At 39.2% G+C, this 26,068-nt stretch overlaps 1 protein-coding gene across 1 annotated transcript in view; it reads right to left on the bottom strand.

Moving 5' to 3' along the window:
* Nucleotides 1-2,498: 2,498 nt before the first annotated feature.
* Nucleotides 2,499-26,068, bottom strand: part of NIPA1 (NIPA magnesium transporter 1) — a 38,019-nt gene continuing 14,449 nt past the window's right edge. Inside the window, exons 2-5 of the mRNA XM_012760004.2 lie at nucleotides 25,481-25,528; nucleotides 24,349-24,439; nucleotides 14,082-14,242; nucleotides 2,499-8,989 (exon numbers count right to left, since the gene is read on the bottom strand). Coding sequence (XP_012615458.1) covers nucleotides 8,478-8,989; nucleotides 14,082-14,242; nucleotides 24,349-24,439; nucleotides 25,481-25,528 — 812 coding nt within the window. The 3' untranslated portion in view covers nucleotides 2,499-8,477. The remainder of the gene's footprint in view (nucleotides 8,990-14,081; nucleotides 14,243-24,348; nucleotides 24,440-25,480; nucleotides 25,529-26,068) is intronic.

The raw sequence follows: 26,068 nt of genomic DNA, 5'->3' as shown, positions 1-26,068 counted from the left end.
CCTTACATGGCAAAAGGGACTATGCAGAAATTAAGGATCTTGCCATGGGGAGATGATCCTGGATTGTCATGGGGGGGCTAAGATAATCACACAGGTCCTTATGAGAGGGAGAGAGGTGCGTCAGAGTCAGAGAATGAGCTATGATGAAAAGAATAGTCAGAGCAATGTGACGTCGCTGGCTTTGAAGATGGAAAAAGTTGCTGAGACTACAGGCGTGAGGGCAGCCTCTAGAATATGCAAAGGTAGGGAATGAACTCTCCCCTAGAGCCTCCATGAGAATGTCATCCTGGGGACACCTTGATTTTAGCCCACTAAAACCTGTGTTGGACTTCTGACCTCCAGAACTGTAAGATAATAAATCTGTCTTCATACAGCACAGTGTGTGTTGTAGCTCATTGGAACAGCAGTAGAAAACTGATAGTGAATAAATATGCTAAATTAAGGGAAGGAGAAGATACTGAGATCCCCCAAATGTCTTCACTAAAAATAAAAAGATGCAGTTTTATAGATGGGCAACCTGTTAATAGTTTGACCTTTCCTCCATCCTCTGGTCCATCATTTTAGTTACTCTATAGTAGGCGTCCTCAAACTACAGCCCGCGGGCCACATGCGGGTGTTTTTGCCTGTCTGTTTTTTTACTTCAAAATAAGATATGTGCAGTGTGCATAGGAATTTGTTCATAGTTTGTTTTTTTTTGAGACAGTCTCGCTTTGTTGTCCAGGCTAGAATGAGTGCCATGGCATCAGCCTAGCTCACAGCAACCTCAAACTCCTGGGCTCGAGCGATCCTTCTGCCTCAGCCTCCTGAGTAGCTGGGACTACAGGCATGTGCTACCATGCCCGGCTAATTTTTTAAATATATATCAGTTGGCCGATTAATTTCTTTCTATTTATAGTAGAGACGGGGTCTTGCTCTTGCTCAGGCTGGTTTTGAACTCCTGACCTTGAGCAATCCGCCCTCCTCGGCCTCCCAAGAGCTAGGATTACAGGCGTGAGCCACCGCGCCCGGCCCATAGTTTTTTTTAAACTATAGTCTGGCCCTCCAACGGTCTGAGGGACATTGAACTGGCCCCCTGTTTAAAAAGTTTGAGGACCCCTGCTCTATAGGGACTCGGTGTTTTTGTCACTTCCTTGCCATCACACGTACCTTGCTCACCACAGTCCAGTTCCATTCCCAACTCTTTCTAATGACCAATGCTGGAATTAATCCCTCTCTTCTCTAAAATACTAATACAGATAGGTACCTAAATATTTTCTTAACGGTGCCTCACCTCTCCAACTAAAAGCCCTTTTGAAACTACCATCTGAGGTTCAAAATAATGGTGTATAAGTAAGTGTGGCTAACATTACAACAAATATGCCAACGATGTCACATCTAAGGGTCACCAAACAGGGGTGTGAATAAGCAACAGAGAAACTATCACAAGTTCCTTGGAGAACAGGGACCATGCTTGATTCTGTGTGTTCCTCAGAACCAGGCGCAGCACTTACATTCAACGGTGGCCAGGTGGGCTTGGCTAGCAGCAAGCACTAGCAGCTCTATAGTAGTAACCAACCAGGGCAAGTTTTTGTTGAATGACTGTAGAATTTGGCATTTATGCATTTCACAGCCCCAAAAATATGTCTGAGAAGGGTTATCCAAAGGAACATTTGGTGGTTTCATAAAATTTTGTTCCTGATTTCTATGTAAGTATACTTTGATCAAAATGTGAATAAATTAAATCCTTTTGGATGGAGTCTAAGAAAACAATTTTACTCAAAATATTTTTCTCACCTAATAATTTATAGGACACTGAAGAAAATTAATGACAAGATTTATGATGATGGTTAAAATATTAAGATATATTATGATTTTCTAATGTTCTATGGGCTTAAAATAGAAAATTACATATTAATATGTTATACAACTCAAAATATGTAAAAAGGTATTAACATCAAAACAGAGGTAGGTTTTTACTTTTATTTTTTGAGACACAGTCTCACTCTGTCACCCCATAAAGTACAGTGGTATCATCATAACTCACTGCAATCTTAAACTCCTAGGCTCAAGCCATCCTGCTGCATCAGCCTCCCAAGTAGCTGGGACTGTAAGTACTTGCCACTGCGCCCAGCTAATTTTTCTATTTTTTTTTTTTTTTAGTAGATACGGGGTGTTGCTCTTGCTCAGGCTGGTCTCAAACTCCTGAGCTCAAGTGATCCTCTGGCCTTGACTTCCCAGAGTGCTAGGATTACAGGCGTCAGCCACTACTCTTGGCCAAGCTGGTGTTCTTTAATACCATCATTTCATTGAATCAGGAAATAGTCATAGGATAGTGAATTCCTTCACACATTAAGGATTTGCCCCCAAGACAGATGGATAGGTAGAAATTTTCTACATTGTTATGGAGACCTACGCTATTCATTTCTACAAAGAAAATAGGAAAAAATTGAGGAATTGGGATGATCTGGGACTTGAGAATACACAAGCATTTCAAGTAAAGGAAAAAAAATCAACAAGTGTTCAGCTAGAAATAGTTATTTTATTTTAAAACACATACATATTAATAAATATTACTGGAAAACTTAATAAATAGCCTTTTTTATTAACATAAGGCAATTACAACATGCCATGACTACTTCTATAAAGCAAAATATAAGCAAGTCTTAGCCATTGACAAATGTATGTATGCTAATTGGAAGCTCCCCTGATACATTTACATGAAAATTTTTATGCAACCAATCCATGTTTGACATTTTTTATCTAGTTTTTTTCCTCTCTATCATGATTATATTCCCCATTTTATAAGAAACTAATAGTTATCCTTTAGGAAGGCAAAAACACTCAGGAATGCTACTGAAAAACAAAACCCTTAAATTATTTTTGTAAAGTGCAAAAACACTGACGAAGGGGCAATTATTATATTCTGACAAATAAAGGAAATATTTTGAACTTTTCAACATGACCCTTTGGCACTAGTGGTTTGGGAGCTCCTAACATTCGCCTGGTGTCAAATAGATAGTTCATCATTAGGGTTGAGCTGCTTGTAAGCCCAAAGTTCAGCATCAAACATTACAAATTCAATGCCACAGAATCCATGTGTTTCACAGGCCATTAAATCTTCTGCAGAACACAGACCTGGACAGAATGCCAGCAGAGCTCATCACATCATGAGAATGTGATCTTTCAGTGCAGCTTTATAAAGTCCCTGTTTAATTTCCATTATTTTACAATAGGATATATAAAACCTTTCCTTTTAAAACAAAAAAAGGAAAATTAAAGCTTCATAGAATCATGCAAACTTCACTCCCAGCACCTCCTCTGCTCTCTCAGTGTTCGAAGCTGCGTGTTCTGCAGCGCAGTCCTGGGCAGACTCCACGGCCAGCTCGTGCCAGCCCAATTCCCACCGCGTCACTCCCAGAACACCCTAAACATGCTGCTCTTGCTGCAGGCCACTGGAACACTGCTAAAACTGCCAGCAGGATCAATTCGGAGAACCGTCCCGCCCCTTTAGAGGTAGAAAAACTGAGGCACGAAAAGGTTAAGTAACTCACCTATATTTGCACAATTCAAGGAAAAATAGAGAAAAGAAGAAATAAATCCTTCTCCCTGGCTCATGCTCTGGGCCTAGACTCTGCTTTTTAATTGCTTTGGGTACATTTGAAACAGATGTTTATTTACATGATTCTTGTTTTACTGAATAACAACTTTTTACTAGACAACATTTTTTGACGTAACAAAGTTACATTTTCTTAAAACATAATTCTTTTGTTGGATGTGAGAAATGTGTATGAAAATAAATGAGTAGTGGTACTGGGCCAAATTCTCATTCCTATTCCTATAATTCTTAATCTTTTCAAGTATACAATGGAGGTATAAGAATCTGGCCAGATGTGAAAAATCACCTGTAAGCTAAAGGACAGACTCTTAAAATTAATCACCAGTACAATTGTAAGGTGGAAGTGAGGAATACAAAAAAATTGAGGTATTTTATATGATAAACTGTCTTGTGATGTGACTGGTGTGCAAACTGGTCTTTTCTTTCCAACTCAAGTTAATGTAATCTATGTAATCTATGTAATGAATATGAGTAAAACATACAAAAAATGAACATGCATAGGAGGAAGGTCAATACTAAGGAGTTAATGATACATTTTTGGTCCCTGAGAAGACAGAACACCAAGATTCCATCTAATCCTGCTTGATGGGTGAACAACCTCCTTGGTATCAGACACACTGAGAAAGACAACTCCTTCAAACATGGAAGCCAATCCATCTAGTCGTGAACAGACCTCAAACCAGAATGTTCTTCTCCTTCTAGTTTCCTGCTTGGTCACAGGAAGCCTAAGTCAGGATCAAGTGGCATCAGAGAAGAGCAATAGGCGTGGCTCTGTGAACCATCATAGCATTCTCTAGATTCTAATCTTCTATTTAATAGATTAGTTGAGCAGCTTGGAAAGAGGTATCATCTCCCGGCAAGAATTATGCTGCAAGCTAGCGGCCTGTGCTTAACACCTGTTTCCGTGGACTGAGCGTCTGTCTGCACCTGGGAGATGCTGCATCTCCAGGGCTTCACAGAAGTCTAGGAACTGGCCTCCAAAAGTCAAGCACAGTATTTACGAAGAACCAAGCAGTTTAGGAAGAAGGAAGGTGAGAGGTGACTGTACATTTTAACAGTGCTCTGTTCTATCAGAAAACAGATGTGAAACCCAAAGAACAACAAAGACCAACACATTACTGCTGGAATGAACTTCTGGAAATACAACCTGGCTTATAACAAACTGTCTTGAAAAGGAGGAATTGAAAGAATTTTTCTTATTGCTGAACAAAGAGCAATGAAGTATATTTATTTCACTAACATTATAATAATATGAAAAGATCGGAATGAGAGTCTAAGTGATGAGCAAGGTTACTAGAAAACCAGATTCCTCTGGAAATTCCCTGCAAGGGCAGTGCCTCACTCCATGTGTGTCAGAGAGCAGCCTGAACTTCCCTTTCCCAAACCTTCTCCCCAAAGACTAAGTGGTCTTGCATACCAGCCCAAAACGTTCCAGGGTGGTCTCTTGGTGCCAGGTTTGGGTTAGAATCCTTAATTGGCCCTACACTTAATCAACAGGAAGCAAACTTTTCAAATGCAAAGATTCAGATGAGAAAACAAGGTATTGTCCAAGGAGGAGAAGAAAGAAATGGACTATTTAAGTATCTATCAAGAATATATCTGTAAATTGTGATCTAAAACCTTTGATTTTATTCTATTTTTTTTTCTTTTTACTGTCATCACTAAGGTTTGAAAAACTCAAAACCTTTGATTTTAGAGAAGACTTCCAAATAAGTATACAGTAGGGTTTTTTTTCCCCTCAAAGAATAGAATAATAATGAAAATGTTTAATGTGCATTTACTTTTGGAAAAACCATCCCCATTGTAGAACCCTCCACCCAAAGCTCTCACTCAGGGGCATTTTTCCTTTGCATTTCTAAATGAATTATGAATTTGTAAATAAATGCTATTAAATCAGGAGTTAAATGCTCTATGTTGAACTTGAAAATTAGATCATTTGACCACTGGCCATTTCATTTGCCTTGAGGCTAGTGTCAAACACTTGAAAAACAATGGATGATATGAACTTTGTTCCACTGGAAGAAAAGCTATGTAAACCTACAGAAGTATCTGCTGAACAAGAATAAACCTGGGAGAGTCTAACTGTCCCAGGACCAGTCAATCACCTTCAAGAGGAGATGAGCTATTAATACTTTGAGATTTTGATTTACACTAAAAAAAACATAGGAAAGATCATTCACCACCTCTGAGTATCAATGGTATAACTGTGGATTAAAATATGATAAGGTATACCAATGGATGCATTTAAAGTAAGCTTCACATGTAAGTTGTAGCAAAATAAACATAATTTCCATATGATACATGTACTTTCTCATTATACTTGTATACTCACATGAATTCTTTGAATATCTCAAACTCCTTACCTAGGAAACTATATTTATGCTTAAAAGTATTTGATACTGCTATATTATATTTTCAGGAAATTCAATTCAATACATTAAGGCCTGCATTCCTAAAAATACTGATGATAAAAAACAAACCTTCAAGAGCTGATAAAAGAGCAATGGGGTTTTTTAGCATTAACTATCAGTTAATATAAGATCTCTTAAATGTCTGAATAATTTTGTTGCTGCTTTTAGTTTACAAATCGCTGACAACCCATGATCATCACATGTACTTTTTTTTTTTTTTTTGAGACAGAGTCTCACTGTGTTGCCTGGGCTAGAGTGCCATGGCATCAGCCTAGCTCACAGCAACCTCAAACTCCTGGCCTCAAGCAATCCTTCTGCCTCAGCTTCCCAAGTAGCTGGGAGTACAGGCATGTGCCACCATGCCCGGCTAATTTTTTCTATATATATTTTAGTTGGCCAATTAATTTCTATTTTTAGTAGAGACAGGGTCTCACACTTGCTCAGGCTGGTTTCGAACTCCTGACCTTGAGCAATCCACCCACCTCGGCCTCCCAGAGTGCTAGGATTACAGGCGTGAGCCACCGCGCCCGGCCTCATCACATGTACTTTCAATTTATAAAGGCATTTTGCACTCTATGTTAAACTAGTCTCATTTTATTTAGCCTCTTTGTTCAAATACTTTAAGGAACTATTCGTTGAGACTTTACCTTAAAAATGTTCTTTTTTGCCTAGAAAAACACAGTTTTTTCTTAGTGAGTAATGTTAATTGGGTATTATTAAATTTCATGTTCTATTTCACTGCCCCATCCCATCTTTCACCTTGGTGTTGTTCCCTATTTAGATAAAACATTGCCTATGAAATACATGACACCATGATGAAATATTTGCATCAATTCATGCTTTGTCCCAATTTAATACACATGGAAGGTTACTACGGAAAGAAGAAGAAGAATCTCTTTCAGCCATTTGCATTTCAGACATAAAATAAGAAGCTGAGTAAGAAACTCTAGGACACTTGGCCATTTCAAAAACAAGGATATGGCTAAATTAATTATTTTCATTTTTTTGGAAACTGTTTTGAGAATTAAGTATTTCAATTTGTAGGAACTAGCCTAAGCTTGAGTGTGTCCTTATAGGGCACTCAATATATGTGCTATGAAACAGTTACTTTCTCATCTAACAGTCTTATTATCAAGTTAAATAATTTATTTTTTCTGAATGGCAACAAATACTTGCTGTAAGAGAAATGTGGACATATTTGATACTGGATCCCAGTTACCTATACCGAACACAAAATATCTCATGCTACTTAAATCAATTATCTTTAAATGGACAAAAACTACATGCTAAACGGGACAATTTGCTCTAATGTGTCTTTAACCTTGACTATTTTCCAATGAATATACAGTCATGCGCCACATAACAACATTCGGGTCAAGGACAAACCACATATATGATGGTGGTCCCGCAAGACTGTATTAGTGTATTTTTACTGTACCTTTTCTATGTTTAGATATACTAAGATACACAAATGCTTACTGACATGTTATAATTTCCTACAGTATTCAGTACAGTAACATGCTGTACAGGTTTGTAGCCTAGGAACACTAGGCTATAGCATATAGCCTAGATGTACAGGAGGCTACAAAATCCAGGTTTGTGTTAAGTACACTCTGAGTTCGTACAATGACAAAATCACCTAATGACACATTTCTCAGAATGTACCCCTGTTAAGTGACGCATAACTGTACTATTACTTCTAACTGCTTTATGCATTTATAGTTTGAATATTGAAATATTAAAAAAAAACACGGAAGTTGCATTATTCTAATCTAAGAGAACATACACACAGTAACTGTCAAATTAAGTGAACAATTTAAGTGATAAAGGCACTGAAATTGATTTGAGCTATTGAAAAGTCATCCTGCCAATGGTATACAGCATCAACTCTTCTCTCTCTATTTGCTATTAAAATGTCTTGGAGTGGTAGGGTGGGAGAGTCAACTTGTTAGAGGATTAAAAACAATTCAATGTATATACTTCTTATTTAGACAACTTACTTGAATGTTATACATGCTTAATGCAAACTAACACAACTACAGACACATTCACTGTTGTACAGAGCCAGATTTCAAGACAACTTTTTCATTTCCAAAGTAATCTTCTAAGAATATCTGCTTTCCTGCAAATACTAACCAGAAAGAGCCCATCTTTTTCTGTTTAAATAATGTGAAAATGTTTTAAAAGAATAGAGTATTCATGAAAGCTTCCAGATTAATGGAAATGAAAATGAGATTCATCTCATCAGAGAGAGATGGTGCCCAGGCAACGTTGGGGGACTCTGGGCTGCAGAGGGCTAGGCCCCCTACTCTGGTGCCAAGCCCCGCTTCCCCCTTGTCCACTGGCCCACTTGTTAGTATACAGGCAACTCTAACATTAGTGATCCAGGGTCTCTTCTACTCCACTTCCAGGCAGGATCAGAAACCACCTCCAATGTCCATTCCTCGAGCCACCCAACCTTCTGTTGCATCCTAGTCTGTTTTCATGTTAGATTTGTTCATCTCCCCAAGGTTGAAATTGAACTCTTTGAACACCTGTATGAGGACAATCCCCACGGAGACGGTTGTGAATCCACAGGCCATCCCCAAGAAGTCCACCAGGCCCACATTGCTCCACTCCCGGAAGAGGATGGCCGAGGCCAGCAGGACCAGCGTGGTGAACACGACATAGTAGATGGCCCCAAACACCGAGGAGTCGAAGCACTCCAGCGCCTTGTTGATGTACCTGAACTGGACGATGATGCTGCAGCCAAGCACGGCCAGGAGCACTAGGCACAGGCACAGGGCTCTCTGACTGGACGGGTTGTTGTGCAAGATGTCTTGGGCCGCCAGCCCGATGCCCTTGGTGGAAGGCACGGTAAAACTGCCCAGCAAGGAGCAGATGCTGATGTAGACCATGATGTTGGTGGGCCCATGGGCCGGCGCAATCCAGAAGATGAGCAGCAGCAACATGAGCAGCACAATGCACAGGTAGCCCACGAACACTGGAAAACAGATGGTACAGGCTGACCTGCAGTTGCCCACCAGCCTGTAACCCTGGGGGCAGAGCCATGGCAGCACCACGCCCCCAGCAACAGGGTAGGGCAGGCAGTCACCCAAGGGCTCTGGTATGAATTTACCAGATCTACTTTCATATCACAAAAATAATTCCCACCATTTTCACCATCACAACACTCACAGCTCCTGAGTGTCTGCATAGCCTTCTCTCTACTAGTACCAATTTTATTTTTATTTTATTTTATTTTATTTTGTTTTATTTTATTTTATTTTTTAGACAGAGTCTCGCTTTGTTGTCCAGGCTAGAGTGAGTGCCGTGGCATCAGCCTAGCTCACAGCAACCTCAAACTCCTGGACTCAAGCAATCCTCCTGCCTCAGCCTCCCAAGTAGCTGGGACTACAGGCACGTGCCACCATGCCCGGCTAAATTTATATATATATATATATCAGTTGGCCAATTAATTTCTTTGTATTTATAGTAGAGACGGGGTCTCGCTCTTGCTCAGGCTGGTTTTGAACTCCTGACCTCCAACAATCCGCCCGCCTCAGCCTCCCAGAGAGCCAGGATTACAGGCGTGAGCCAACGCGCCTGGCTACTAGTACCATTTTTATAACAATACAAGTCAACTATAGATATTCTGAGGTTGAGGGGAAAAAGCCATTCACAAGATGGGTTTTCTTACTTTAGAATCAAATCAACAAACCTTCACTTAACATCCATCATAGGGCACAGCACTAGGAGCCCAGGGACAAGAGTGCAGTGGGGGAACCTTAAGCTGTGAAGGTATTTGTGGCTCTAGCAGTGACTGGGGCCTACAGACCATGGGCAGAGTATGTGCAGATAGTCCCACACCATCACAAATTACCCCACTCTCCTCACAGCCTCTTAATGTCTCCTTAGACTTGTAAGTGAAAAATATATTTATAATAATCAGAACCTAAAACCTATTTTTTGTATAAAAAAGGTAATTATTGCATGGATTCAACATCCACTGAATTTTTCAGAAATGCAACTTTTATGTCAATGTAGGGAGGACTGTTCTTTCTTTGATCAAGAACTTCATTAAGAGTTATCCTTAGCTGGGTGCGGTGGCTCATGCCTGTAATCCTAACACTCTGGGAGGCCGAGGTGGGTGGATTGCTCGAGGTTGGGAGTTCAAAACCAGCTTAAATGAGACCCTGTCTCTACTATAAATAGAAGGAAATTAATTGGCCAACTAATATATATAGAAAAAATTAGCTGGACATGGCGGCGCATGCCTATAGTCCCAACTACTTGGGAGGCTGAGGCAGGAGGATCACTTGAGCCCAGGAGTTTGAGATTGCTGTGAGCTAGGCTGACGCCACGGCACTCACTCTAGCCTGGGCAACAAAGCGAGACTCTGTCTCAACAACAAAAAAAAGAGTTATTCTCCATCTCAGAGGATCATATTGTTGATGACAAGACCCCCTGGGAGTCTGAGTTAGTAGTAATATAACACCCCCATGTCAGTCTATATGCAGCTGCCAGAATCTCAGAGGCTCCACACAGGGTATGGGATCTGCCAGCTTCAATATGTCTTCTCCTGTAGTTGTACCTGAGCATTTACATATTTAAATTTGTGTTTTGTTATGAAGTACCATCCTGCTATTGCTCCTTTACATAACAGTGCATTATATTGATTGCTGTCTTGTTTTTTTTGAGACAGAGTCTCACTCTGTTGCCCAGGCTAGAGTGTCATGGCATCAGCCTAGCTCACAGCAACCTCCAACTCCTGAGCTCAAGCAATCCTTCTGCCTCAGCCTTCCAAGTAGCTGGGACTACAGGCATGCGCCACCATGCCCGGCTAATTTTTTTTTTTTTTTTAGGCTGGTCAAGTGGAGCAGTGGGAGTGGAGAAGGAACAAAGGAATCTGTAACTGGTTGTGATCAATTAGTTGTAAACACCACTGCACTCGGACCAACCAGCGGCTAATTTTTTCTATATATTTTTAGTTGGCCAATTAATTCCTTCTATTTTTAGTAGAGATGGGGTCTCACTCTTGCTCAGGTTGGTTTCGAACTCCTGATCTTGAGCGATCTGCCCACCTCGGCCTCCCAGAGGGCTAGGATTATAGGCGTGAGCCACCACGCCTGGCTGATTGCTGTTAAATTATGGTACATGGAGGTTAAATTCTCCATGAATTCCACTCCTAGACCAAAAATGGACCTGGGGACACCGCTGGGAACTTGCCATGCAAACCAGCAAACCAGCCAGCAAACCGGCCATGCAAACCAGCAAAAGCAAGAGTGTACACGTGTAGACATGTAAATCAGCAAGTGTGGATACATAAATCAGCAGGTATGGACATACAAATCATTAAACATGGACATAACAAGCAAGTGTGGACACATAAATCAGTAAGTGTAGACACACAAACAATTACGTGTGGACATGCAAAACAGCAAGCAGACAGGGGGGACTCTACCCTCCAAAAGTGAGAAAAAGCAACTATGGAGCCCTGCTCTTGGGGAGGTTCTGGAAGAAAGGAAGGTGAAAGCTGCCTAGAAGCCTGACCTACAAACTGGGGAAGGGCACTGAGGGCAGAGAGATCCCCATGTGTGAGCACAAAATACTGCCAGACAGGTATGTTTGGGGCTTCAGCAGAGAAACAGAAGCGGCCTGAATGCAACTGGGCAGGCTTCGTATCAGGAAGAGCAGCAGAGCCTGAATGTGGAGCGGATTGGGCCCTCTCTCATGGGTAGGGGGCTTTGAAGCTGGGAAGGGACATATCTGACTACATTTCAGAAGGGGCCCGGCGTCAAGATGGCTGGGGTGGGGGTGGGAGGGAGCAGATGGGCAACAAGAGGTCTCACCCCAAGGTGGCAATGCCGAAGGGCAGGAAGAAAAGGTGGGCAGTGGCCTTGTGGACAGAGAGGACATGGGAGTGGGCACAGCAGCCAGAGGAGAGCTCTGATATGCCCCAGCACCTGCGTTTGAGAATGAGGCAGCCTGACAAACTAACTCACATCCAAGAAAACCTCTCTATATTCACATGATCAACCTTAAATTCTTATTTATCTTTAGAGCAGGCAGCCAGATGCCCCTGTGTTTTGTGGTTCTTACATCAGTGTCTTTCAACCCTTGTTTCATTACCACTCCCCTAAGGAACTATTTTACACTTTTCCCTCTACTCACACCCATGACTTTTTATTTTATTTTATTTTTTTTGAGACAGGGTCTCACTCTGTCGCCCAGACTAGAGTGCAGTAGTGGTACCATCATGGTTCACTGCAGCCTCAAACTCCTGGGCTCAAGTGATCCTCCTGTCTCAGCCTCCTGAGTAGCTGGGGCTACAGTTGGATACCACCATACTTGGCTCATTTTTCGATTTTTTGTAGAGATGAGGTCTCACTATGTTGCTCAGGCTGGTCTTGAATTCCTGGCCTCAAGCGAATCTCTCACATCAGCCTCCCAGAGTGCTATGATTACAGGCATGAGCCACCCCACCTGGCACTCCATGAAATTTTAATATCACTAATATATGGATATGTTTATATACTGTATATCTATGCTTTATACATTAAAAGAGTATGAGGAGTTGGGCACAGTGGCTCATTCCTATAATCTCAGCACTCTGGGAAGCCAGGACAGGAGGATCACTTGAGGCCAGGAGTTTAAGACCAGGCTCGGCAACATAGTGAGACCTTCTACAATAAAACTACAACATAGTGAGACCTTCTACAATAAAAATAAGAAAAATTAGCTAGGTGTGGTGGCATGCGTTATAGTCCCAGCTGTTCAGGAAGCTGCAGTAAGCCATACCACTGAGCCTGGGCAACAGAGTGAGACCTTGTGTCTTAAAAAAAAAAAAAGAGTATGGGATTTTTTCACTTTCAAGGACTAATTTTTGCTCTCTGGGGATGATATTTAAAGAACACGTCTTTAGAGAACTTTTCCACAACATTCCCTTTCCTTCTCTTCTTTGAATATCAGAGATCATATATCAGGCATTTCAGACATATAAACAAGTACTGATTTTAAATTTCTTCTGAGACAGTTATTGACAAAAATTCGTTGTGGTGTTTTTACCTATAGAAAAAAAATTAAAAAAACATCTAACAAATTAAGTGGCCAGAATACCATTTTATATGCTAGGTTAAAAAAAAGTTTTTCATGTTAAAAAGAGAAATCTTTTTGCCATCATTATATGTTCATAGCACACCTAATTTTTATGGTGATATTTAAATTAGCAACTTTTTTTAGCACAAATAAGTTAGGACCTGAATATGTTGGTATCATACATATTTATCAAAAAGCTTTTGGATATGCCCTTCTGGAAATTACACAAAGTAAATCCTGCAGGACACTCATATCTACTTCTCTGATCCTTTTTCCCCATGACTTTGTACTCTAATTTCTCACAGTATTGGAAATACTTTGGCTTTTATGCAAGAAAATGAGTATCACAGTGCTAAGTGTTTAGGGATAAAACACTACAGGGAGATATAGTCTTGGCCAATTTCACTATGAATCCCTTTTTCAAGTTTTACAGATGTTTCTGTTGCTGTGTCCATTACTACAAAAGAAGACAAGTTTTGTGGCCGTACAGATAGATACTGCTGTGCTAGCACTTGCCTAAAATTGTTGGTGAGCAACACAGGGTGGTCTACTTGAATTGAAATCTATACTTAAAGGGTGATGTAATTAAGTAGTATTTTTTATTGCATTTGTTAAAAAAAGAAAAAGAAAAAGAAATTATGTCAAAAAATATATATACAGAGCTCTATGGGGACTCTAAGGATAAGAGACATTGGGGCTCTGCTCTCAGCTTCACATAGAAAGGAGAGAAGTGCCCAGTGGCACTGGGCAGAGGGGCAAAGTTCAGCAAGGGCAGCAGGAAGGAATTCATGGGGAGGGAGGCAGGGATGGGGCAGGGCATAAGGGTTGGCAGGTCTGGGAGGCAGGGCCACACAGAACGCAGACCTGTGGTGCCAGATTGGGGTGCACACGGCTTCACTGGCTTCACCATGAGGCCAGCAAGTGTCAGACTCAAGACCTGGATGCAAAGGCCAGGACTCCAGGCAAGCTCTCTCCTGGCCCTGCTAGAAAGCACTTGCCTGGATTGGTCAGTTTCTCCTCTAGCTCCGCCTGGGTCGTCACGCTCTCAGACTTCGGGGAGTGGATAATCAGCACGACGGAACCTGCGCAGCTTAGCAGACACCCCAGCTTGCCCAAGATGTTGAGCTTTTCCTTCAGAAGGTAAGAAGCTAAAATGGACCTTCAATTAAAAACAAGCAGAATCATTAGAGTTTAAATATAATGATCTGACCTTTCTACTAACTGCAAATATTTTATCTAGAAAAATCACATTTTCCTAAGAGCTATTATTTTATTTTTAATTTAGTTTTTAAGAACATAAAAGATTAGGAATTTATTGAACTTGTTATTTCAATGTAAACAGGATTTTCATACCAATTCCATACATGATCACTACATAGTTAATGACACTCTTAACTCATACTACTATGTTATTATTATATTATTATTATTTCAGTAGATAGAAAATACACCAGAGTAGAAAAGGTTTTATGATGGACCAAAAATAAAAATACTGCTTCCTTATTTATAAAAGCAAACTATCAAAAAAACTATGATAAATGGGAAAGCAGAATACAAAAATTATCAAAAATAATTATTAGTAATACATGATAAAAACACTAAAGTTAAAATAAATTAAGTGAAAAAATGTACAAACAGAAGAAAAAATAGAAATGCTAATAGTAACTGCAATATGGTAGGAGAAGTCTGGATGATTACTTCTCTCTAATATTAAAAATTTTTAAAGTGAGGTCACATTGCTTTTTCAATACAAAAAAGGTATATTCTTCATAAAACATCTATCATCTTCAGGCTTCTCTTATTCCCTATATAACATCAGTACACAATCTGAATTGGGAAACTGGAGCCCAATTCGGTGAGTCATGGGACTGGTCGTTCTCACTGTGCTGGTGCCCACACCGGAGACACGCAGGGAGCATGAACAACAGGAGGAGGGCACACCAGGCCCAGGGTATGTACTGGATAATTTCCTTCAACCCTCATCTTACAGATAAGGAAACTGAGCCTCAGAAAGGATCCACACTGAGCCTAAGACCACAAAGCTAACAAGAGAGAAAACCATGGTCATGACACACACCCATAAGGCCAAAACTCACATCTCTTCCCTTACACCACTTTGTATCCCTGCACCTAGATGGCCTTGTCCTCAAGGAGCCCCCAGCAGTGTAGCTGGGGAAATAAGCAACATCACTGAAAGTACCAACAAAAGATCTAGAATACATGGCTGGACATTAAATTGAGGGACACTACTTTGTCTCTGTCCAGAAGAGCAGACACCAGAGAGATGGGAGGCTCCCAGAGCAAAAAGTGGGCCTGGGATAGGTGGACTATGACAAGGTAGGGAGGGGTCACCATGCATGAAAGCAGAGAGCCTGGTCTAGAGGCCAAATCATCTCTTATGCCATGGTAAAATACCAGGGTATAGGTGCCTGCCTTTTAATTGGGTTGTCTGTCTTTTTATTGAGGAGTTGTAAGAGTTTTTATATATTTTAAATACAAGTCCCACAACAGGTATATAATTTGAAATTTTCTCTCATTCTGTGAGTTTTCTTTTTAGTTTCTTTTCTTTTCTTTTTTTTTTTTTTTTTTTTTTTTGAGACAGAGTCTCGCTTGTTGACCAGGCTAGAGTGAGTGCCATGGCGTCAGCCTAGCTCACAGCAACCTCAAACTCCTGGCCTCAAGCAATCCTCCTGCCTCAGCCTCCCGAGTAGCTGGGACTACAGGCATGCGCCACCATGCCCGGCTAATTTTCTATATATATTAGTTGGCCAATTAATTTCTTTCTATTTATAGTAGAGACGGGGTCTTGCTCTTGCTCAGGCTGGTTTCGAACTCCTGACCTCGAGCAATTCGCCCGCCTCAGCCTCCCAGAGTGCTTTTTAGTTTCTTGATGGCATCTTTGAAGCACAAAAGTTTTTAATTTTGATGATATCCAACTTATCTACTTTTATTTTGTTACCGTGCTTTTGTGCTTTAGGTGTCATACCTAAGGAACTATTGCCTAATCCAAGGTCATAAAAATTTATACCTATGTTTTCTTCTAAGATTTTTATAGTTTTAGCTCTTACATTTAAGTCTTTGATTCACTTTGAGTTGATTTTTGTATACAGCATGAGGCAGGAGTACAATTTCCATTTGCATCTAGATATCTAGTTGGCTCAGCACCATTTATTGAAAAGACTATTCTTTCCCTGCTGAATTGTCTTGGCACCCCTGGCAAAAATCAATTGACTGTAAATGTAAGGGTTTACTTCTGGAATCTCTATTCTAGTCTATTGATTTCTGGAATCTCTATTCTAGTCTATCCTTATCCCAGTACCTCACCATTTTGATTACTGTAGTTTACAGTAAGTTTTGAAATAGGGATTGTGTTTGTTCCAACTTTGTTCTTATTTTTCAAGACTGTTTTCTTATTTCAAGTCCCTTGTATATCCTATGAATTTTAGGATCAGCTTGTCAATTTCTCTAAAGTATTCAGCTGAGATTTTGATAGAAACTGCATTGAATCTGTAGATGAATTTGGCATTACTGCCATCTTAATACTATTTCTTCTGATTTGTGAATATGGGCCATTTATTTAGGTCTTCTTTAATTTCTTTCAAGAATGTTTTTAGTTTTCAGAGTATGAGTTTTCTACTTCTTTTGTTAAATTTATTCCTAAGTATTTTATTCATTTTGGTGTTACTACATATGAAATTTTCTTAATTCATTTTTAATTTGCTCACTGCTACTGTATACAGATACAACTGATTTTTGTATATTGATCTTCTATCCAGCAATCCTCCTGAACTAGTTTATATTTTCTTAGTGGGTTCCTTAGGATTCTTTTTTTTTTTTTTTTTTTGAGACAGAGTCTCACTTTGTTGCCCAGGATAGAGTGAGTGCCATGGCGTCAGCCTAGCTCACAGCAACCTCAAACTCCTGGGCTCAAGCAATCCTCCTGCCTCAGCCTCCCAAGTAGCTGGGACTACAGGCATGTGCCACCATGCCTGGCTAATTTTTTCTATATATGTATTAGTTGGCCAATTAATTTCTTTGTATTTATAGTAGAGACGGGGTCTCGCTCTTGCTCAGGCTGGTTTCAAACTCCTGACCTCGAGCAATCCGCCCGCCTCGGCCTCCCAGGCGGGGCGTGAGCCACAGGGCCCAGCCCTTAGGATTCTTTATACACAAGATCATGTCCTCTGCCAATTGAGACAATTTGACTTCTTTCTTTCCAATCTGGATGCCTTTTAATTCATTTGCTTGCCTAACTGCTTTGGCTATAACATTCAGTACAGTGCTGAATAGCAGTGAATGTGGACAGCCTGTCTTGTTCCTGAACTTAAAGGGGAAGTATCCAGTCTTCCACCACTAAATACGATGTTAGCCAGAGAATTTTCATAGAGGCCCTTTGTCAGTTTAGGAAGTTACTTTCTGTTGCTAGCATTTTATTTTTCTTTCTATAGTTCAGATTGCTTTGGTAAGACTTTTTCTTTTTCTTTTTTTAGAGACAGGGTCTTGCTCTGTCACCCAGGCTGAAGAACAGTGTCAAAATCATAACTCACTATAACCTCTAACTCCTAAGGCTCCAGCAATCCTCCTGCCTCAACCTCCCAAGTACCTAGGAATATAAGCATGTGCCACCACACCTGGCCAATTAAAAAATTTTTTTTGTAAAGACAGGGTCTCACTATGTTGTCCAGGCTGGTCTCAAACTCCTGGCCTCAAGCAATCCTACCAACTTGGCCTCCCAAAGTGCTGAGATTACAGGTGTGAGCCACTGTGCCTGGCCTATCCCCCAGTATGTTGAGTGTTTTCATCAGGAAAGGGGGTTGAATTTTGTAAAATGACTTTCTGTAATGATTATCTTTTATTCTACAGGGTACATGAAGACTACAAAGGAAAAATTTTATAAAATTTTGTAACAAATATTTTGTAAATAAAGGCACATTTAGCTACAATTTCCCATTTTCCGTATGTCCAGTGACTTTTGGGACATTCTGCATTGATGTGGCATATTATACTAATTTATTTTCAATGCTAAATTTATCTAGGATAAATCCCAATTGGTCATAATATATAATCCTTTTTATATATTGCTGGATCCAAATGCCTAGTATTTTGTTAGAGATTTCTCCATGTATATTCTTAAGAGAATTGATTTCTTTTTTTTTTTTTTAATAATTTTCAAAAACTAGACCTGGAATTTAATTCTTTTTTTTTTTTTTTTTTTTGAGACAGGGTCTCAGTATATCAGCTAGACTGGTTGTGAACTCCTGTCCTCAAGTGAGCCTCCTGTCTCAGACTCCCAAGCAGCTGGGACTACCAGCATGCGCTGTACCCAGTATTTTTCTCTGGCTTAGTTACCAGGGTAATAGTGGCCTCACAGAGCGAGATGGGAAGGATTCTCTGCTCTCCTATGTTTTGGAAAAGTCTGTGAAGAATTGGCATTTGTCTTTAAATGTTTGGTAGAATTCATCAGCAAAAATCATCTGTGCCTGGGATTTTCTTTGTTGGAAGTCTTTGGAATTCTATCATGTTACTTGTTATAGTTTTGTTCAGATATTTTATTTCTTCTTATAACAGTTTCAATAGTTTGTGTCTTTCTAGGACTGTTATTTAATTTGTTTGCTTTGTCAGTCCAGCTAAAGGTTCATCAGTTTTGTTGATCTTTTCAAAGAACAAACATTTAATTTCACTGATTTTCTCTATTGTTTTTCTATTCTGTTTAATTTATTATACCTAATCTTTTATTTCCTTCAATCCACTTGCTTTAAATTTTCTTTGCCCTTTTTTCCCAGTGTCTTAAGATGGAAGGTTAAGTTGCTTATTTTATCCTTTAAATGTAGGCATTTACACATATATATTTCCCTTTGGTACCTGCTTTAGCTGAATCCTATGACTTTGGGTATATTGTTTCTTCAATTTTGTTCAACTAAAACTATTTTCTAATTCCCCTGATAATTTCTTTTTTGATTCATCAGTCATTTATTAGTGAGTTAATTTCCATATATTTGTGAATTTTACAAATTTCACTGATTTTGTTTTTTAATTTCATTCCACTGTGGTCAGAAATGATTATATAATTTCAGTCCTTTCAATATTTTGATGAATTTTTTTTATGGCCTATGACATGTTCTATCCTAGAGAATGTTCCATGAGCACTCAGGAAGAATGTGTATTCTGCTGTTGTTGGGTGGAATGTTCCATAGATGTCTATTCTGTCTAATTGGCTTATAGTATCATACAAGTCTTCCTATTTCCTTGCTGATGTTTTGCCTAGTTTTTCTATCCATTATTGAAAGTGAGCTATTGAAGTCTCTAACTATCATTGTTGAATTGTTTATTTCTCCCTTTATTCTGTCAGGCTTTGCTTCATATATTACTTATTTATCTATTTATTTTGAGACAGAGTCTCACTCTGTTGCCCAGGCTAGAGTGCCATGGCGTTAGCCTAACTCAGAGCAACCTCAAACTCCTGGGCTCAAGCAGTCCTCCTGCCTCAGCCTCCCAAGTAGCTGGGACTACAGGCATGTGCCACCATGCCGCCTAATTTTTTTTATCTACGTGTTTAGTTGGCCAATTAATTTCTTCCTGTTTTTAGTAGAGATGGGGTCTCACTCTTGCTCAGGCTGGTTTAGAACTCCTGACCTTGAACGATCCACCTGCCTCGGCCTCCCAGTGCTTCATATATTTTGAAGTTCTATTTTTAGGTACATACTTGTTTATAATTGTTTTATCTTGTTATAGTCAAAATGGATTGACCATTTTGTCATTATAAAATATCCATCTTTATCTCTAGTAACATTTTTGGTTTGACAGTTTATTTTGTCTTATATGAAGCCTCTGCCACTTTCTTGTGATTGCTGTTTACATAATATATATATTTTCCCTCCTTTTCTTTAAATCAATTTGTATCTTTGACTCTAGATTATGTCTCCTTATAGGCAGCATATAATTGGACCTTATTGTTTGTTTTTCTTATGCAGCCTGACAATCTCTGCCTTTTGATTGGATTGTTTAACCCAATGACATTTAAGGTTTTTATTGATATATTAGATTTATGTCTCCCATTTTTCCTACATGTTTTATGTCACTTTTTTTGTTCCCCTTTTCCTGTTTATTGTTTTCTCTTGCATTAAGTGAATATTTTCAGTGTGACATTTTAATTCTTGTAATGATATATTTCTGAGTTATTTTCCAAGTGGCTTCTCAAGGGCTTATCAGAATACATTTCAGATTGATCTCACTTCAGTGAGATATAATAATGTCACTCCTATATATTAATAGCTTTATTTTTCTTCCTCCTTTTACTATATATAAAAAACAAATCCATTAATATAATTATTGCTTTATATAATTTCATATATATTAACAAAGCTAAGAACAGAAAGAACAAGTATACAGAGTTTGCTGTATTTACTTCCTTATCTACCAGACTCCCTTCCTAACATTCTTATTACTTTTCAAAGTCATTAAATACTAAATGCATGGGTACTTATTTTATATGGTTGCTTATGTACATTTTATTGAAAATAAGGCTTAACCTTAGTGGTATAATTGTATTTTCCTATTGGCAGTTTGTGTCCTTTGCCATTTTACCTAATGGGATTTTCATACTATTCTGATCAATTTGAAAAAATTCCTCATGTAATAGCTTTAATCATTATCATTTTTGGTTGAAATGCTTTTCTCATTCTACTTATTTTATTTTTTTATTGTAGAAAATTAGCTTTTTAATTTTTATTACTTCAAACTTGAGAAACTTTTGGAAGGAAATTTCTTATCTTTCTAAAACATGAAAAAGATTGTATTTTTTTCAAGTTATGAAAATAAAGAGATTTTTCTTATACATGGGCTATAAACTCTGGAAAACAGCTAAACTTTTTTCCCTCCTTTTTTGTAGAATGAACCTCTACTTACTCTGGGTTGTACTAGAGACGAAGGTTTGTTCAATGAAAACCAGAGACAAAAATCATCTATGGCTACATACCACAGCTTGGGCAGATATCCAGGGATGCTGGTTAATGCACTAGGGTTGGGGCAGCTTTACACAGCAACTGAACTCTGCATTGTTGATGAGGGACAACATACTCTTGAGCATACCACATAACATCATCCAAATCTTGCTCTGAACATAGTATCAACCATTTAATGTTGTATTTGTCTCTTGTTTCCACACTTGATGGCCATCCTGTATATAATGCTTAATTCACTTAGATCATATTTTGATGGTATTATGATTAGCGTTTAAATTGACATTCCTAAAATTTGCTTGCCAGTTTTCCCAACACTATTTATTTATGTATGTAGGTATTTGCTTATTTATTTGAGACAAGGTCTCACTGTATCACCCAGACTGGAGTGAAGTGACATAATCACAGCTAACTGCAACCTCTAACTCCCAGATTCAAGTGATCCTCCTGGCTTAACCTCCCAAGTGGCTAGCTGGCAAGCAGGTAGATAAGAAAGTAAATACAGCAAACTCTGTATACTTGTTCTTTTTGTTCTTAGCTTCTTTAATATATATAAAATTATATAAAGCAATAATTATATTATTGGATTTGTTTTTTATATATACAGTAACAGGAGGAAGAAAAATAAAGCTAGCCACTTGGGAGGGTATACTAGGGTGTGTACAGGTACACACCACCAGGCCTAGCTTAATTTTCTTATTTTTTATAGAGACAGGAGTCTTGCTATGTTGTTCAGGCTGGTCTCAAACTCCTCACCTCAAACAATCTTCCCACCTCATCCTCCCAAAGTGCTGGGATTACAGGTGTGAGCCACTGCGCCTGGCCCCCAACACTATTTATTAAAGAAGGAAAGACTCTTTTAGACTAGAGACATGACAACTAAATGCAGCTCTCAATCCTAGACTAGATCTTGTGCTAGAAACAAAAAATAATGGTATAAAAGATAATGATATAAATGATAGTATAATGGGTCGATTGACAAAACTGGAATATGGAAGATTAGATACATGTATCATAACAAGGTTAAATTTATCAAAATTGATAATTATATTGCAGTTAAGAGAATAGCTTGTCTTAAGAAATTCAAATTGATGTGTTTAGGGGTAAAAAGTCATGATGTACATAACCTACTCTCAAATGGATAAAATAAACCAAAAAACAAATATAATAAAAAATCCATCATATTCAGATAGAACAGTGGTTCTCAGCTGGGGATGATTTGCCCCCCAGGGGACATTTGCTGACGAGAGGTTGGGTGCTACTGGCATCTGGCGGGCGGAGGCTAGGGATGCTGCACTGCTTATAATGCACAGGACAGCCCCCACGACAAAGAATTATCTGGCCTCAAATGTCAACAGAGCCGAGGTTGAGAAACCCTGATACGAAGAAAGCAAATGACAGAGCAAGTGGAGTAAATGTCAGAAAGAGAGGTGTTGCAGTGAGGGGTAGATGGGTGTTTTCATTATTCTTAATCTTGTAATTTTCCTGTAATTTTGAAATTTTTCTCAAATAAAATAGGATTTTAAACTTTTTTTCATTTTTTAGTTTTAATTATGGGTAGATAATAATTGTATATTTAAACCTCATTTTCAAAGTAGTATGTTCAGATGATTACTTTATCATATATAAACCATTGCAGAGAAAAGTGGAACTATTTTGGGACTATCTATTCTATTCACTGCTATACAGACTTATTTTTTTCTGGTACCACATTTCTGTTTCTATTTAATTCTAGCAACTTCATTCCATTATCAAGAATAGAACTTCTTCTAAATATATATACACATATACATGCATATATATGCACACTTTGATACCTTTTGATTGCTTTTTCCAAATTAATTTTAGTTTTTTTCTTTTTAAAAAAATGTTTCATTGGGATCCTGACTTGAAGATAAGCTTTTTATCTCAAATACCATTTCACATGGTTTTTTGGGTGATTAACATCTCCTAAAGATGGAGTAGTGAACATTTCTGATGAAGTGACAATTATTAAAGTTCATAAGAACAGTGTTTAGGAAATTAACTAGGCAAGGCATTTTAGTAAGCATACATTAAATGTGCCACATGCAAAGATCACAGTGTTTGGTTGTTTATCTGCCTGATTGTCTCTCCAGAAATAGGTTCGGGAAGCTGGAAGAGTGATTTCCCACTGTCCCAGCTCTTTGGGACCATCCAAAACACAATGGGACACCAAGCCACACTTCATAGCAGGCATATGTGTGGATGAGAACAATGTGCTACAAACACATTTTCAAAGCTTCACATGTAAAAAAACATGGTTTTTAGGCCACAGAACCTTAAAGCCTAAGTGACTCTGAGGTGCAGACTTAAATATATCCATCACAGGCACACTCCTCTATAATAATTTGGGAGTCTGTCTGGAATACAGCAGAAAACAAAAGTATCCATGAGTTAGAAACTGGCAATTTATTTCTCTTCTATCCTATCTCTGTGTATTAAAGATTTATTCAAAGATAAAACAGCATAAATAGATTCATGAGAGAATAGATGTTGAACTATTTAATAAATGTCTCATAAAATCATTTTTGTAGTAAGCCAAGTTAACAAAGAGAGACTCCATTTGTGATGTTTGACAGCTGACAGCCTTCACTCCCCACTCCTCCCTTCCCCCATTCCTCCATATCTGAGTAACCAGACCAGAAAGTCTGCATACACCCTTGGTTCCTGGAGTCCTTGGTCCCTTGGTGCAGGCAGAAATTTTAAACCACACAAACCCCAGTCTAAGCATGTGAACCTCCACCGTTCACCTACTAACTACAATAAAAACCTAATGGTGTCCTCACTCCATCTCACTCAGGACCCCCTTAGGGAACCCAGGTGCCATTGATTGTATGAGTCATAAACCTATTTCACAACCACTCCTGCCCATGTGTCATTCATCCCATCCCCCAACATTTCCTAGGGTGAGGTAGGGGACTGCTCAGCATCCAGCAACGGATGCTGAGCACCAAATAAAACACCAACTGACTCCTTTCATTTAATGCTTCCTCAGAGTAACTTGCCAAAATGTCGGGAAAGACTCTCATCTCTAAGTTTAATGAGAGTATCAGATTTATCGATACACATGAATTAGTTAGAATTTGAATATACTAAAGCAAACTTCTAAAAGAATGGTTAATAACATAGAGAACTATATTTGCAGGGATAAAATTAAGTGATATAAAAGTGGACTACTACTGATCGTCAGTTACAATTTTACTGTTTTAACAGAAACATTTAAAATGAAAAATTTATATATCTAAACTACACATTAAATAACCAAACACGGAATCTTAGCTCTCACCCGAATGGCACTCCAAGGGCACCCAGGGGAGTCACCAGGACCGTGGGGACTGCCGTGTAAGCTAGGAAGTTTCCAATCTGGCCAACAGCCACTGTCAAGAGAAATCACAGGGATACATACCACTTGGAGTCACAGAGCTCTCTTTTAGCACTGATCACACAGTGGAATTCTGCAAAGTTGTGCTCTAAACGGGCTGCTTCTTTCCCGTTACTTGTGAGGAATCAAATCTGGGGTGTCATTTGCCTGTTTAAGGCTTGTGGTGGCAGAGAGCAGGCCCCATAGCCTCACTGGTCCAATTAGTCGGGTGCGTAGTTTCAGCCCTCTGTGGAAGTGCCCTAACCAGCAGTGACTGAGGGCACACACAGCACTGCGTGTATGCCCACTGTCTTACATCCTTGTTTTAAGTCAGGCAGAGCTTCCTGTGCACCTTCAGGTGGCCTGGGACCTACTCTGGTGTAGGCAGCTGACCACAGTGAAAGGATGCTGACACACTGAGTAAAAACACTGCTGCCTGCACAGGACTGCTCCAGGGGCTACTCCCAGACAGAGCCTGAGGAAGAGCTCTTCCAATGGATGGAATCAGTGTTGGCTAGGTAATGTCTTGCCTAAAAGATGATATATGACAAATAAACCACATAATATTTCTGAAATTTCTAATATAATTTCCCTTTACATGTTCAGCGCTCTGAACTTTTACGTTATAGCACACAACATTTCATCTGGTCTTTGAGTTGAGTCAAGAAACTCTCCTTTATTAAACCAACTGAATTGAGCAAAACAAGGCAGAATTTCACCAAATGCCAAGAGCCCAACTACACATTAGTAAGCAGGAACTGTTTTAAATTTTTCAGGCCCAGGTCGGGACTAAATTCAGGGCTACTTGTGGGCAGCAGGAGCCTCCACCGTCTGTGTCCCTGTTCTCGTTCTGTGCTTGCCCATCCTCTCCTTCCCAACATGCGGAAGGACAAGCAGAGGAGGGAATGCAAAGCAAGTGGCTCTGGGAGGCGTCAGAGCTGGGGAAGACATGGAGCGAAGCCCAGCTCATCCCAGCCCCTCCAGCGCTGCCCAGATGAATAGCTCATCTTAAGAAAGAATGAAAAAGACCAGACTCTTCGCCACACAGGCTACTTACTTGCAATGGTGCCGGCCCACCACACAATGTCTGTTAGATAGGAGGTACCTATAGAAAAATGAAATTAAAAAAAAAAAAGTCAGGGAAGAAGGTTTACAAGCTACAGATGTCAGGAAGGAAGAGGTTTACAAGCGACATACCTAAAAGAGAAATTTTTATGTGAAAACTAAAATTGAAAAGAATGAGTGTCATACTGTTTATTCACCCTATAAAGAACCTTTAGTCTATAAATAGCAGTATAAGAAGGCACTAAAAATACAAAGTCAAAATATTTTTTGCCACCAACACAGGCTGACCTAAATAAGCAAATGAGATCTTTATAAATTGGTTTTCTTTGCCTCAATAAGACACTACAGAGACACAGATATACTCTGGAATAGAGTTTTATGTGGATCTCAAATGAGCTTTTAAAGTCCAACTCTCTCATGCATTTACTGTAACCCATTTATATGATAATTTTATTATCATAGGGTTCGATGACTTCCTGCTTAAAAGTTACTCAATTTTCATAATTTATTAATATAAGCCTCTGATAGGGCTCTGCTTTCAACCATTTGGGCACCAGATCCTCACACTCACTCAATGCTT

This window comes from Microcebus murinus, chromosome 7 (genome assembly GCF_040939455.1).
Source record: "Microcebus murinus isolate Inina chromosome 7, M.murinus_Inina_mat1.0, whole genome shotgun sequence".
NCBI lineage: Eukaryota > Metazoa > Chordata > Mammalia > Primates > Cheirogaleidae > Microcebus > Microcebus murinus.
Note: the sequence above shows the minus strand (reverse complement) of the source record. Positions and strands in the feature narration are given on the sequence as shown.